The 14658-nt window shown below is 43.8% G+C and overlaps 1 protein-coding gene across 2 annotated transcripts in view; it reads left to right on the top strand.

The window, feature by feature from the left end:
- Positions 1 to 14658, top strand: part of ATP6V1C1 (ATPase H+ transporting V1 subunit C1) — a 32111-nt gene that overhangs the window by 8959 nt on the left and 8494 nt on the right. For both annotated transcript variants that reach the window (XM_081204859.1, XM_081204860.1), the window contains exons 2-10: positions 655 to 837; positions 1519 to 1586; positions 2980 to 3065; positions 4931 to 5025; positions 7862 to 7953; positions 8548 to 8646; positions 10193 to 10261; positions 11168 to 11260; positions 11343 to 11436. In XM_081204859.1, the coding sequence (XP_081060985.1) occupies positions 655 to 837; positions 1519 to 1586; positions 2980 to 3065; positions 4931 to 5025; positions 7862 to 7953; positions 8548 to 8646; positions 10193 to 10261; positions 11168 to 11260; positions 11343 to 11436 (879 nt within the window). The remainder of the gene's footprint in view (positions 1 to 654; positions 838 to 1518; positions 1587 to 2979; positions 3066 to 4930; positions 5026 to 7861; positions 7954 to 8547; positions 8647 to 10192; positions 10262 to 11167; positions 11261 to 11342; positions 11437 to 14658) is intronic.

Genomic DNA, 14658 nt, shown 5'->3' on the forward strand with positions numbered 1-14658 from the left:
GGTTGCCTTCAGATGTCTTCTAAAAGTCTGGTAGTTGTTGTTCTCTTTGACATCTGGTGGGAGAGCGTTCCACAGTGAGGGTGCCACTACCGAGAAGGCCCTCTGCCTGGTTCCCTGTAACTTGGCTTCTCGCAGTGAGGGAACCTCCAGAAGGCCCTCGGTGCTGGACCTCAGTGTCCGGGTAGAACGATGGGGGTAGAGACGCTCCTTCAGATATACTGGACCAAGGCCGTTTAGGGCTTTAAAGGTCAGCACCAACACTTTGAATTGTGCTCGGAAACGTACTGGGAGCCAAAAGAGATATTTTTCACAGGCTTTCCCTGACCAGGTTAGGCCCTGGTTTATGTGTATTAATGCATTGAATCAGTTTTAAATGCTTTTTGTTTTCATGCAGTTTTATTGATTTTTAGGCTGTATTTTTGTTTTAATGGATATTGTTTCACTACTGTATGTAAGGCACACTGCTTAGAGACTTTTAAAATATGAAGTGGTTTAGAAATGCTTTCAAGTAAGTGTTAAAACGTATGCCGGGAGGGCAGTACTGTATAGAACAGTGTGCCCAGAGGTGGAACAGAAATGAAGTTATATATTCTGAAAGGACCTTGTTCTCTATTGTTATTTAAATGTTTTTTTCCCTGTCTTTCGCTTCCCCAGTGTTTTACCTCTATCTTTCAAAATCATCAGCGTCGCAATAAAGTGGCAAAAATGACGGAGTTCTGGCTGATTTCTGCTCCTGGGGAAAAAACATGTCAGCAGACATGGGAGAAGCTGTGTGCTGCAACCATAAAAAATAACAACCTTTCTACCAATGCAAAGTTTAACATTCCGGATTTAAAGGTATACCCATTCAAAAGCACATGGTTTTGTATTCAAACTGTTTGCACCTTAAGTTTAGGGGAAATGAGGCATGCTGGTACCAACACAGCACACTCCTATTGCCAAAGAATATTTGCCTGCTAATGTTACTTTGCTTACTAAATGAAGCAATTGTAAATCACTTACCTAACTTGTGAATTTGTGGAGTGCATGCTCCTATCTTCTACAGCGTGAACTGGAACTGTACAGTAAGGGGGCTGTTAGGCTTTTTAAAAATTCCAAATTATATTTTATTTAAGTTGCCTCCCTGAATGCAGTATCACAAGCTAATGCTGAATGTACTTGTGATATAGAACAAATGGTCAGACCAGCTTGGAAATCCATTTCTATTCCCTGCTGAGATTCATTGACTCCTGTTCCAATGTACTGGCATAGATAATCTCTTAACATTGTAGTTGCTGGCAGATGATAAATAAAATGATTATCTTTAAATTTCAATGCAATCTTGTTGTTTTAAAAAAGACAATTTTTAGACTGAAATCATATGCATGCAAACTTGGAAATAAATCCCATTGTATTTAATGTGGGACTTCTTTGTTATTAAAAATGCATAGGATTGCACTGTTAGTCTCATAGTTCCTTCTTACAGTTACCTTGTTATATATGTTCCATCTAAAATAATTCTCATTCTTTACTTTATAGGTTGGTACCCTTGATGTGTTAGTTGGCTTGTCTGATGAGCTGGCTAAACTGGATACATTTGTGGAAAGGTAACTACTTTTTAATATCCACCTAATATCACTGCTCACGTTTCTTCTGTTTTGTTGCAATATAGAAGCCTATGTATTGCCTGCTAATTGTCTGTTTTTTATGTTAACCAGCTTAATGACTGTCAGCGTTAGCACATAATGGAAAGCAAAGAACCTTTATGGAATAAACCATACTGTGCAGGCAGCCTGATCGCTCCCACGTACCTCCTCTAGTGTGAGCAGAGAAACTAAACAAGGAAGGGGTCGTTTAGTATTGTGACCAACCCCAGGGATATGCTTTGCTTTTTCCTAACGAGCCAGGATAGCTAGCCAGCTTTAAGTTGCAGTTTGCTTTTGGCATTCCAATCCTTGCTTGTTATTGCCAAACAAACCACAGTCCCGAGTTTGTGTAATGTTAAAGCTATCCCTGTCTTATTTTCTTTACTTTCTCAGTTGCCAGCAATCAGGTTACGTGCACAGTATGGTTTATTAAGCCATATTTCTGAGTCTCCAACAATATTTTGGGTTAATTAGCTACTTCTTGGTTTGGACAACCATAACAAGTCACAGCAACCAAACTGGCAAGCAGTGGTTTGAGTTTGCCCTCCAAACTAGGTATGGAAACCAGCATCAAACCACGAATTCCAATCCTGCTTTGCTAGGGAGGGAAAACACATGAAAACAAGGATCATCTGGAGGCTCAGGAATGCTACCTGTGAACCAACTTAATGCGTTAGTCTTAATTACTTGCAGTTTTGCCATGTTTTGGAACATGTGATTGTGCTTTGACTGTCTGCATTGCTAAAATGATCTCTAAGAACATAAGAGCCCTGGATCAGATGAAAGGCCAATTCAGTTCAGTATTCTGTTCTCACAGTAGCCAGACAGGTACAAACAGTAAGCTAAAGAAACAGGAGTACAACAGCACTCCTCCTATTTTGTGAACCGCCCTGAGACCCCCGGATATAGGGCAGTATATAAATTCAATTTTTTTAAAAAATCCCCAGCAACTAATCTTCAGAGACATACTGCCTCTGATACTAGAGTTAACTAGTGCACTTTATCGCCTGACACGGGAGAGATTTTTAGATATTGGCCTAACAGAACGCAATGAAAAATTATTTGAATTGAGTAAAACTGACAAAAATCAGAGAAAGTGCCCAGTCTTAAATGACACGTAGCTTTCGAAGAGCAAAGAACAGATCTTATACCACAACAAATTTCATGAGCAGCATTTTGGAGAGTATCATGGGGGACAGTTTGTTGTCAGTTTGAAACAGTTCTGTGAAATGAATTGTGACCTAATTGTGAGTCTCATTTGATACAGCCCCCAAGTTGCTGAAACGTTTAGTCCAGAGATAGAAAGATGAACGGGATCTGCTTTCTTTTATCTTAATTTTTCTCTTCTCTTCAGTGTTGTCAAGAAGGTGGCACAGTATATGGCTGATGTGCTGGAAGACAGTAAAGATAAAGTTCAGGAAAACCTTCTGGCCAATGGAGGTAAATGTTAGCTTTCTGTGAAGGGTGACATCGGAAGTTGATGGTTTGAGCATAAATTCAGAAGTGATGCATATGAGTCATAGGAAAGCATTTTCTGCAACACAAGTGATAGCAAGAATTCAAAGCAAGCAGAAAACCTAGAAACCAACCTATAAGTATAATATCTAAAAGGAAGCTTGCTCTTCAGCTGCAGTTCTGCTTTCCCTACCTTGTTTATAATTCTAGATTTTTATGTGATCAGTGTCTTCTCCTTAGTTACGTTAAGCACAAGCTTTTCATGTATGCGAATTTGAACATCCTTGAAATAGATAGAAATGTTCATTGCATTAAAAAGACATACAAATAATTATGGTGATACTGATCTTGTCCATTAAATCTTTGAGTGTGATATCCAATAATGGGCATATTCAAAGTAGTCCCAACTGAGAACAAGGGCAAGATACTTATGTCTGTTGTTTTCAACGGGTTTGATCTCAGTGCAACTTAGTTGGCTATCACCCTGAGTCGATAGTATCAAAAAGAAATGAAAAATACTGTCATACCCAAAGAATAGTGTGAAATGTTGGAATGCTGATCCATTCCCCCCCCCCTTGCAGTCCTTTAAAAAAGTGACACCACAGATGCTTTTGTAAGAGTAGAGGTGCCATTTCTGAACACGTGAAAAAATTGATGTGATGGGTGTAATATGCCTTCAGAGTTTACTAAAGTAACTTTTGAAAGTGGGTTGGAGAATCTGTGGCCCTCCAGATGTTGGAATTAAGCTCCCAGCAAGTCCTAGCTAGCTTGGCCAATGGTTGAGGCTGACGTCCAACAATCTCTGGAAGGCTTCAGGTTCCTCAACCCTGTTCTAACAAGCGTTTAATCGCCCCTAAACTAGTGTATCACGGCTGGCCAAAATAAGTGTTAGGCTGTCCCAGAGTAGCTTTTTATTGTTGGTTACCACCTGTAAATCTAGGTTATCATTAGGTGACCTGAATAAATGGATCACAGCAATCCAGTATCTTTAATTATGCCGAAAGAAATTGTCTGGTGGGGGCCACTTCTGCTCCTGCAGTACTGTCACAACAATGCCCTGTCAAAATGCCCCCCTCTCAGCAACTAAAGGTAAAAGGGGCTCCATCCTCTTATTGCTTCTGATCCACTCTAATTATGTATGTGCACAAAATTCATATATGAAAAGAAACATCCCAAACAGCATACCTTTTAACATGGCCTTGCTGCAATGGCTTCTAAACTTTCTTATACTACATATAGTCTTTCCTGTGTTTTAAAAGGCAAACATCTATATAAAGTCTCCAGGAGCATTGCTTGGTAGGTGTATTTATTCATTCATGCAGGTTGCGCGCCATCCGATAACGTAAAGTTCTCTGGCTGGCTTAAAATAGTTGTGTAAAAAAGCAACTGAAATTCCAGGTAAACAAAGCCATTTTTAAAAGATAGGAACTCTAGATAAATAAACCAAACGGAACTCCACCCACCTAAAGTTAAAAACAGATTTTTGAAAAATGGGCCAGATTACTTAAATGATTTAAAAGTGAGCAGAAAGGTCTTCACCTGGTACAATAAGGATAAGAAATATGAAGCCTGGCTGTTCCATAACTGAGATGCCACTCTCCCAGCCGTGACTCACCACACTTCATTCAATGGGGGCAGCCAGAGCTGGGTCTCTGAAGTGGAATTTGAGGTCTGAGTAGGTACATAGAGGAGAAGATGTCTTTCAGATAGCCTTGACCAAGTTCAGAGCTTTTGAGGTTAAACCTGAATTTTAAATTGTGCCCATAAATCGGCCGGGAGCCAGAACACCTCAGGAAGCACAAGTTTGTGCTTAGTTTGCCAATACCAATATTCAATCTTTGTGTTCACAGTTGATTTGGTCACCTACATAACAAGGTTCCAGTGGGACATGGCAAAGTATCCAATCAAGCAGTCTCTGAAGAATATTTCAGAAATAATTGCCAAGGTAGGATTATACTATCCAAAGAGGTATGAAACTTGTGTTATAATCTCTGTGGTACTGCATAGACCATGCACCAGGGTGTGGTAAAAATTACTTCTGTTTTTTAGCCTCTTTGATGTTCTTTTTTAAAAAAGAAGAAACTATCAAAAATCCCCAAAGTGACGAACAAGTGCAGAAAGCATCTGTGGTGCAAAAGCTCCCCCCCCCCAATAAAAGCATACAGTGATTTATCAGGCTGATCAATGAAAACATTGACCTGACGTACAGTGGTGCCTCGCAAGACGAAAATAATTCGTTCCGTGAGTCTTTTCGTCTTGCGATGTTTTTTGTCTTGCGAAGCACGGTCCGTCGCAACTGCGCCTCTTCAAGCAGCTTTTAAAAAAAAGCGCAAGACGTTTTTGTCTTGCGAAGCAAGCCCATAGGGAAATTCGTCTAGTGAAGCAACGCAAAACCGAAAAACCCTTTCGTCTAGCGAGTTTTTCGTCTTGCGAGGCATTCGTCTTGCGGGGCACCACTGTATTAGGAAATGGAAAATTGCCTCCTATTAACATTAAGAAAAGGGGGAATCTGGAAAAGGTCAGGTAGTAGACTAACCTCTTATCAGGGTCTTGCATACTCTGGAAATATAAATACGGTTAATAAAATATAGATATGCAACCCAGTTGGGCATATTCCAATACTGAATACTTTAAGTGACAAAATTGGTATCGATCAGACATTTCAGAGGAAGGAATACAGAATGGAAACAAAGCTATAAAATAGGCACGTAGAATTAGGACAGTTGCACATGGTTAAAATGACAAAGTCCAAGTAAAGACTTATCAATGTTAGCAGATTATCAGGTATAGTTCCAGATTTGCCATGTTTGTCTTGTTCAGTGCAAACCTACAACACCATAAATCTGTATTCGTTTATAGTTTGCCCATTTATGAAGGCTCAGTCCTACACTGGCAAGTGTGGATTATCTTGTCCAAAAGATTATTGATCTAATTTTCTAGTCTGTCTGTGCAGCCTTGCACCACAGTCCTAACTCAAAGGCTTGTTCTCTCCCACAACTTATACCTTCTCTCCAAACTGGCAGGATGTAGCAATCCTGTTTCCTAACCGCACTAATTGTGACTAAGGCTCCTCTATACGGCATTTGCCCTTGACAAAAACCCAAGCCTTTTCTTTTTCTTCCCATCCCCACTGCCCTGCTTGTTTCTCCTATAGATATTTGGGAATGGATGGGAATAGCTTCTAATTAGGGAATAGCTCAAAGAAGGGAAGCTCTTTTTCCAGCTGCAGGGCGGCTGGCGACTGCTCTCTAGGAAGAGATTCATCTTGCTTAGTGAAATAGCTGGTAGATTAACTGTCTAAATAAATCATCACCAGGGATGAATGGTGCCATTGTGCTAAAGAGGAAAGGGAAGATAAAGCCAACTAAAGTGCCATTTGTGGATAGTGAGGCGTGCAGTTGTAGCCTTCCCTGGGTGGTCACCACAGCGAAATCATTGCTTTTCTTCTAGTTGGCCTCTTGGCAATTCCCTGCAGTAATTCCCCAAATATTTCATAGCTTCACATAAGTATGGGAACAATAACTATTCTGTATTGTAAAAGGAAGTAAATAGTCCCTCCCTGCCAGCTCTGTGATCAGTTTTGTTTCCAGTCCTTCATAAAACTCTTGGGTGATGCCTTTCCCTTTCACCATGAGCGCTGTTTACTTGAGCAGCAATTAATTAACTACCAGATCTTTCAGTAGATGCCCCTAAATACCACTTTTATCTGCTAGATGTTCAAATCAGGCATACTTCCTTGAACAAGCTTCTGTAGTCCTTCTGTGTTAAGACTGAAGCAGGAACTGCCACCCAAGTTCACAGTAAACCATTAATTGTTTGCTGTGATGTGCTAAATGGGCCACAGTGGGTGGTATCCCCCTAGTTTACAGAGAGTAGGATCATTAAAATTAAGACTGGAGTTAGCCATGACTATTATTTTAACTGGGACTACTCTGAGTAGGATGAGCATTGGATATAGCCCTGTGATTTTGGAACTATTCTATTGGAACAACTTAGGAAAAAAGTTGTTTCAAGGCTGAACATCCACATGGGTTTTCCAGAAAGGATCCAAGACCAGACCTAGTTAGAATTATAAAAATAAAATAATAAAAAATCTTTAATGGAAAACTCTATGGTTAAGATCCACAGGCTGCCAGAAAAAAAATTCTGGGAGTCCAGGGCAACAGTACATCTTAAGGTGCACTTAAAACAGAGAGGAGTTTCAAGAGTGATTTGATAGTGTATGGAGGTTAAATGTGCAAAGGGAAAGGAATTCGAATTCCACTGGGTGTGTGGAGGCCCTGGGGTAAGCCTCAAGTATGTTTCTGGATCCCACCCCCACATCATTAGCAACTTCAGTGACTGTTCTAGCAAAGTGTAAGCTCCATTTAAACTGGTCATATATGCCACAAAATAATGCTATTTCATTACTTCTGAGAATAATTTTCTGTCTTTTAAAAAAAGTTCATAAAAAGGGGATTCCAAGTCGTAATCCTTTCTAAGGCAATTACAGATTTTTTGAACTCAGTTTACTAATATAGTAAACTTCTTTAAGAAACTGTGTGTAAGTGATAATCTGTGGCCTTCTTCATCCTGGTGTCCTTCAAGGGCTTATGGAAACTCTAGTCCAAAACATCTGGAGCGTAACAGCTGGAATGCTGGCCAGTGAATATTGTCTTATTTTCCTAGCCTGATACTCATTTGCACATAATTGTCATTTTTATAGGAAAGTCTAATCCAGTATTTAAATGCTTCTTAGAAAACACTGATATAGTTTTGTTTCTGAATTTTGTTCTTTAAAGGGAGTGACTCAGATTGATAATGACCTGAAGGCAAGGGCGTCTGCATACAACAACCTGAAAGGCAACCTTCAGAACTTGGAAAGGAAGAATGCGTGAGTTGTCTTCTTCTGTAAGGCAATCTGAAAGCAGGCTGATGAATTTGATATGTTCAATGTGACTTTTGATTTCTGAATTCATACATTTCTCAGGCAAGGGCCTAAATTAGCAGACTGCCCTACCTCTGGGAGTTAGTCACATTTGAAACAAGCTAAGAAAAACCCCCTGAAAAAAGAGGGAAGAAACATATTTGCCATCATGTTGAAGTCATACAGAGAATTGTACAACAACCAGCCATATAGCTCAACTTGTCAGTCTTGAGTATCACAGCACACGATCTTTGTTTTCAGATAACATTATCACATCACAGCTATAATAGAAAATTTAAGTGGCGGGCTCTGCATATCATGCAAGTTTATCTGAAAACTTGGGATTTCATACTTTACCAAGCTTAAGTTAGCCACTCACTTGGATTGAGATTTTGGCTATTTGTCAGTAAAATAATTGATTGGCTTTGGGGCATGTCTAATTGATTATATCACATCAGGGGCACTATAAAAATTGTAGCTATTCGCTGCCAAAAGTCTTATTATTCAGATCAAATTATAAGAATTATACATTCATTTCTTGATCTTCTTGTTCTTTAACAGGGGAAGTTTGCTAACCAGAAGTCTGGCTGAAATTGTAAAGAAAGATGACTTTGTACTTGATTCTGAATATTTGATTACGTTGTTAGTGGTTGTACCAAAGTAAGTCTGTCTCCTGGTCTCAAAAAGAATCCTTTCTGAAACATAAAGACAAGCATATAGAATGTAATGAGGAAGGGATATTTCACAGCATGATTTGTTTGCTGAAACTGCTATGTTACCATGGAATAATTAAAGGAACATGTGGAAATATACAATCCACTTCTAAGGGGCAGGGGAATGGGCATTGTCTTTACATTGTCTCAACATCAGCAAAAACACTCAGTGTTTCCATTGTAAGTTGAAGCCCTTTCACAAGCACTTCAAAATCTGTTTATTTATGAAGTCAGTCAAGAGAAATCTAGCTAAGCTGTGAAAACTGCCCTCCAGGTTTCAGAAATTCTCATTGATTTGCTCTAACCTATTGAAGTGTTTAGCTTGTAAATTGGATTTACTCAAGTCAGTCAACATTTTACTTATTATCACTGCATTTATCTTCCCTGCCCTAACTCTCTCTATCTTAGCCTACAATCTTAGTAAAGTATTAGCAGGCCAGGCAAACGAGACTATTCTTAGTAATAATATTTTAGTCAAAGTAAATTGTGTTGAGGGTGTATCTGAGTTGGTCAAAGGATGCTGATAGCTCATGGAAATTTACTAGCTTAAAAAAAATTAAAACTGGGAATACTTTATAAAAAGGTATTGTCGGGAAAAGAAGACATTTTTAGGCCAATAAAGAGTTGAAACTAAAGAATAAGGTGTTGAGTATAGCTTCTTGCTTAATTATGTAGAACATTCTGTACATCTAAAATTATATACACAACAAAAACTTAGTTTTCTATTTCTATATTTAATTTTACCCCATGCCTGCTTTATTCTGGGTGTTGAATGGGGCTTGCAGTGCAAACCTATGCATATTTGCTTTAAAGTAAGTGTCCATAAAAATGCAATGAAAAATATGCACTTTGAGTTGTTATTGTTATTGTTATTATACTCCATCCATCTAGCTGGGTTTCCCCAGCCACTCTGAGTGACTTGCAGCATATCTAAAAACATAATAAAAACATCAAGTATTAAAAGTTTGATCTCTGCTCTAATGCACAATGTTCTACCCTGTGAAAACCAGGAGTGCTTTTTCCTATGCAATAAAAACTAGAGTTTGCAATAGGTATTGTTCATTACAACAACTTCCTTGCAAGTCCTGGGTCAACACTATGATCTTAAAGCTGCACTGGAGAACTTAAGTCTGTCTAAGTCTTAAGCTGTACGCACCACTGGGAATGAATCCCTGGAGTTCAGAATAAATTGAGTAAAGATACATACAATAGTGCTATAAAACTATTTCCTGACTTAGCACCTGACAGAGCAACATCTGATGCAGTGCAAAGTTCTTCTGTAGATGGAAAGGAAACTAGGCAGCCCCTCTTTGTATTCATGGAGAAAGCTGGAGGACACATCAGACTGCTCCTTGGATCCTGGGTGTATCCTGTGTGTATACCCAGTGTATCCTGAAAACACTCATGGTGCTGATAGTGGCAAAAAGAACTTTGTGCTCCCTTCCCCAGGGATTTTGGTTAAGACAACTAATGCTTAACTTTTCCATCTTTAGGATAAATTATAATGACTGGATGAAGCAGTATGAAACTTTAACGGATATGATAGTGCCACGATCCAGCAAGTAAGTTTGATTTCACTCACTTAGGAACACAGTTGAAAATAGGCTGATGTACTCCAAAAAAAGGAGAAACAGCTTTTGGAGACTTGGTTTGCCTAGTACTATAACACACACACCCCCAAAAAAGTTCTCTTTTAGAATTCTTTCATCACCTTGTGATTTGAGTCTTTGAATCCGTTTCCCCAGAAACCTGCATTCCTGAACCATGAATACAAGTGCCACCTTATCCTGAGTTTGGTTCCAGTAACGCCCAGTAATGTGTGCAGCCAGTTGTACTGCTGGCCACAGCCCAACCACATGGTACAATTGTTAGGTGAGGTGATGTTCAAAAAAGCATATTTTTGTCATGGTCTCATTTGGACTTGAAGGTTGAAAGTCCAGTGTTGTTCTACTGGACCAACTGCATTTGAGGAACCTTTGGTTTGCACAGAATTCGTTTTATGGGGCAAGGCCGGGTGCGACTCTCATTCTGGCCCCTCCTCTGAAGCAGGATCTGTACTTCAGTTCGAATGCTCCATTCGCTTTACTAAGCAGGCAAGATTGGGAAAGCTACTGAAAGCTGTTAAGCAGTGTTGCAAATTTGAGGTCATTTTCTGAGAGAACACTTAAATTGCACAGAGCGGGTTTAATGCCGCTCGCTTTGCTCAGAAAGGACAACGCTTTGAATGTGAAATGCGACTCGAGCACTTCTCCTGTGAGGCATGGCAAAGGTGAGCTGCAATTACTCCTCTAATAGAGGTACACCATCTGTAAGCCTAGCACTGTAATCGGAAACAGTACAACTGAGTAGCAGCAGCAGCACATAAGCTGCTTTTGCTGGTCTTGCGTTACAGGTTACAGTTTTTATTGCAGTATGTCTGTTCCTTTATTTTTTGACCTCTGCTCCCTGGCGTCTTTCATTCTTTGCAGTGTTCTTTCGGAGGACCAGGATAGTTATCTCTGTAATGTCACCTTGTTCAGGAAGGCCGTGGATGAGTTCAGGCACAAAGCCAGGGAAAACAAGTAAGTGGTCCTCCCAGGTTGTTTTTCTGCCGAACAGCCATTGTAAAGCAACCTAAAATGGTCTGCTGGTCTCCCGATGCAGGTTTATGGTCCGCGACTTTCAGTATAATGAAGAAGAGATGAAGGCAGACAAGGAAGAAATGAACAGGCTGTCTACTGATAAGAAGAAACAGTTTGTAAGTTCAGTGTGTGTTAAATACATTTGAAGATAATTCTTCAACCCCCCCCATAGTTTTTCCTTCCCTACATCTGCCTTTAGGGACTATTGAGACTAATTCATTGATATATAAGAAACGTTGCAGCAAATGCAGAGCAAGCAAAGCAGCCTTTGACAGTATGAAAGCTGTTATAGTAATTGTAGGTTACAGTTTGGGCTACTGTCAGAGCTGCTTCAAGATCCTAGCTCACAGAGGATCACGCTAGCCAGCGGTTATTAAGTAAAAGTCTTTATTGAATTACAGTTTCCATTCTCACGCTGCTGTCTGCAACTCTACGTCTACTAGCTAGATCGGCGAGGCTCCGTCTGAGTCTCCGCCCCGTGCGCACCAACTTAATATCCTAGCCTTGCTCCACCTTTTCCTCCTGACTGTCCTCCTCTGGGTCCCTCTACCCCCCGGGGCTTCTTCCTTCCGGGATTCTTCTGACGCTGACCCGGACCCTTCTGCCTCCTTGCGCCGGGCTTTAGGACCCGGTTCCCTTTCGGGGCTGCTCACTGCGCCGCCTTCCTCTGCATTTGAACTTGGCGCGCGCGCCCAACCTTCCACTTTCCTCTTAACCGTTTCCTCGCTCCCCGATGGAGGTGTGGCCACTCCTGACTCCTGCCCTCCCTCCTGTGGTGAGCTGCCAGCGCTTCCCTCCTGGCTCCTCTCCTCTTCCCTGCTTCCTGGCGGTGACGCTGGTCCCGATCTCCAGCTGCTCCCCCCTGAGTCTCCTCTGGCTCTATCTTCCTGGGGTGCCTCCCTAGACTCCCCCCTTGCCCTGGCCACTGGTGCTCCTTTCTGTGAATCCTCTGATTCACTGGAAAGACTGGGAGATCTCGGGTCGTCGTCATCACTCATCCTTTCCTCTGTCTCCTCCCCTTCGCTCTCTGTTTCCTCCCTTGCCCGTGCCTCTGCACCTAAACCCCTGACATCCATCCCCCCCTCGAAGCCCCCCAGTCCCCCCTCCCCTCCTTCCGGTGCTGGAACTGGGGGCTGCTGTTGCAAAGGGACGAACGTCGGATATCGGTCGCTTCCCGTGGCAGGCCTCCAGCGGAACTCTTCCAGTTCTTCCTCTCTGCTCTCGTTGACGACAGTCACCTCCTCTTCCATCTCTGTGCCGCCGTGCTCGAAACCAGGGTCGTCCCCGAAAATGTCCATGTCCGTCTCTCCCGCACTTCCTCCAGGCGGCGTTGCTCTGCCGGAACAGTCCAGCCACTTCCTGCGGAACTGCTCCTCCGGCCTATCGTCCCACCAATACGAGGGTTCTGAGACCGATCCCGAGGGTGACCCCTCCGGGGAACGGACGTCTCGTGTTGGTTCCTCGTCCGAGTCGAACCCCCTGAACGTGCTGTCCGAAAGCGTGGGCGTGAAAAGCCAGTCGTCGAAAAAGTCTGCTGGCATAGGTCTATGTGGGAAGAGGGCATGAAACTCGTCTTTGAGCAGAGGTTCGTCTAAAGCGTAGCCCGGCACCCAGCTGTTCGCACTGGCCGGGGTGCCCTCCCTGGCGAGAAAGTATTCTACTCCCTCTTCCCCCCATCTGGAGTCCAAAATCTCCGTGACTTCGTTGATGCGCTCCTCCTGTGCCACTCCCGCGTGCCCCGTTCCTTCTCTGAGCGGACTCGGCGCCGTTCCGGGTTCCTGGAACCTGTGCGGTGCCTTGTAGGGAGTGAGCACCGATCTGTGGAACACCGGATGCATTCTGGAACCCTCCGGAAGCGCCAGCTTGAAAGCCACCGGGTTGACCTGCTCTTCGACTTGGTAGGGCCCCAGTTGTTTATGCCCTAGTTTCTTCTTGGCCAACGACCTGGCCGGCACTGCGTGGGCTGCTAACCAGACCCAGTCTCCCACGTGGAGCTCTTCACCAACCCTTCTGTGTTTGTCCGCTTGTACCTTGTATGCGTGTTTAGCCAGCTCCAGGTGGCGCCGCAGCTGATCGTGGACTTCCTGCAGCTCCGACGCGAACGCATCTGCTGACTGCGGCTCCCCTTCTCCCCTGCATTCCAGTCCCGGAAAGGTTCTAGGGTGCCGCCCGTTGTTGGCGAAGAACGGCGTGACGCCCGTGGATACGTGCTTCGTGTTGTTGTAGGCAAACTCTGCAAGCGGCAGGTAATCTACCCACGTCGCAGGCTGTTGGTTTGCATAACATCTCAGGTACTGCTGCATGATGGCATTGGCTCGCTCCGCTTGCCCGTTGGTCTGCGGGTGTCTCGCCGACGCCAGATTGATCTTGACGTTTAGGAAGCCCATCAGTTTCTGCCAGAAGTTCGAGATGAACTGCCGCCCGCGGTCGGACAGAATAGACCGTGGCAGACCGTGAACCTTGAACACGTGGTCTATGAACAGTTTGGCGGTTAGCTCCGCCGTGGCCACCTTAGCACACGGAATGAAATGCGCCATCTTGGAGAACAGGTCCACCACCACCAACACTGCCGTCTTGCCCCTTGAGCTGGGCAGATCCGTGACAAAGTCCAGAGCCACCCTTTCCCAAGGTTCGACCGGAGTTTGCAGCGGCTCCAACAGTCCAGCCGGCGGTTTGTGCACCGGCTTTGCCCTCTGGCAGGTGTCACACCTCGCTACGTAGTCTGCGACCTCCCCTCTCATTCCAGGCCACCAGAAATCCCTGGCTACTAATTCCACCGTCTTCTCCTTGCCAAAGTGCCCGGCCGTGGGTGCGTCGTGCAGCTGCTGTAGCACCGTGGCTCGAAGTTCGTCACCCGGCACGTAGATGGCCCCTTTACGGATGAGCAAGCCATCTCGTAGCTGGAAACCGTCGGCCGCTGCCTTGCCCCCTCGCACCTCTGCCATCTTCGTTCGTGCGAAGGAGTCCCCCTGCAACGCTCGCCGCACCGCCTCTAGGTCCACGGTCGCCGCGGCGCACGCCCACACTGTCGGTGCAAAGATGTGCATGGCGGCCGCTGGTGTTGCGTCCTCCAGATACTGTGGCTTGCGGGAGAGAGCGTCTGCCATGATGTTGGTGTCCCCCGGGACATACTCTATTCGGAAGTCGAAGTCCGCAAAGAACTCAGCCCAACGTATCTGCCTCTGGTTCAGGAACTGTGCCGTGCGCCAGTGTTCCAGATTCTTGTGGTCCGTGCAAACCTGCACCGTGTGCTTGGCGCCGATCAGAAAGTGCCTCCACGCCTTGAACGCTGCATGAATGGCCAGCAACTCCCTGTCCCATATGGTGTAGTTCTGCTC

The sequence above is a fragment of the Podarcis bocagei genome, assembly GCF_964188305.1.
Source record: "Podarcis bocagei genome assembly, chromosome: 8".
NCBI classification, from domain to species: domain Eukaryota; kingdom Metazoa; phylum Chordata; class Lepidosauria; order Squamata; family Lacertidae; genus Podarcis; species Podarcis bocagei.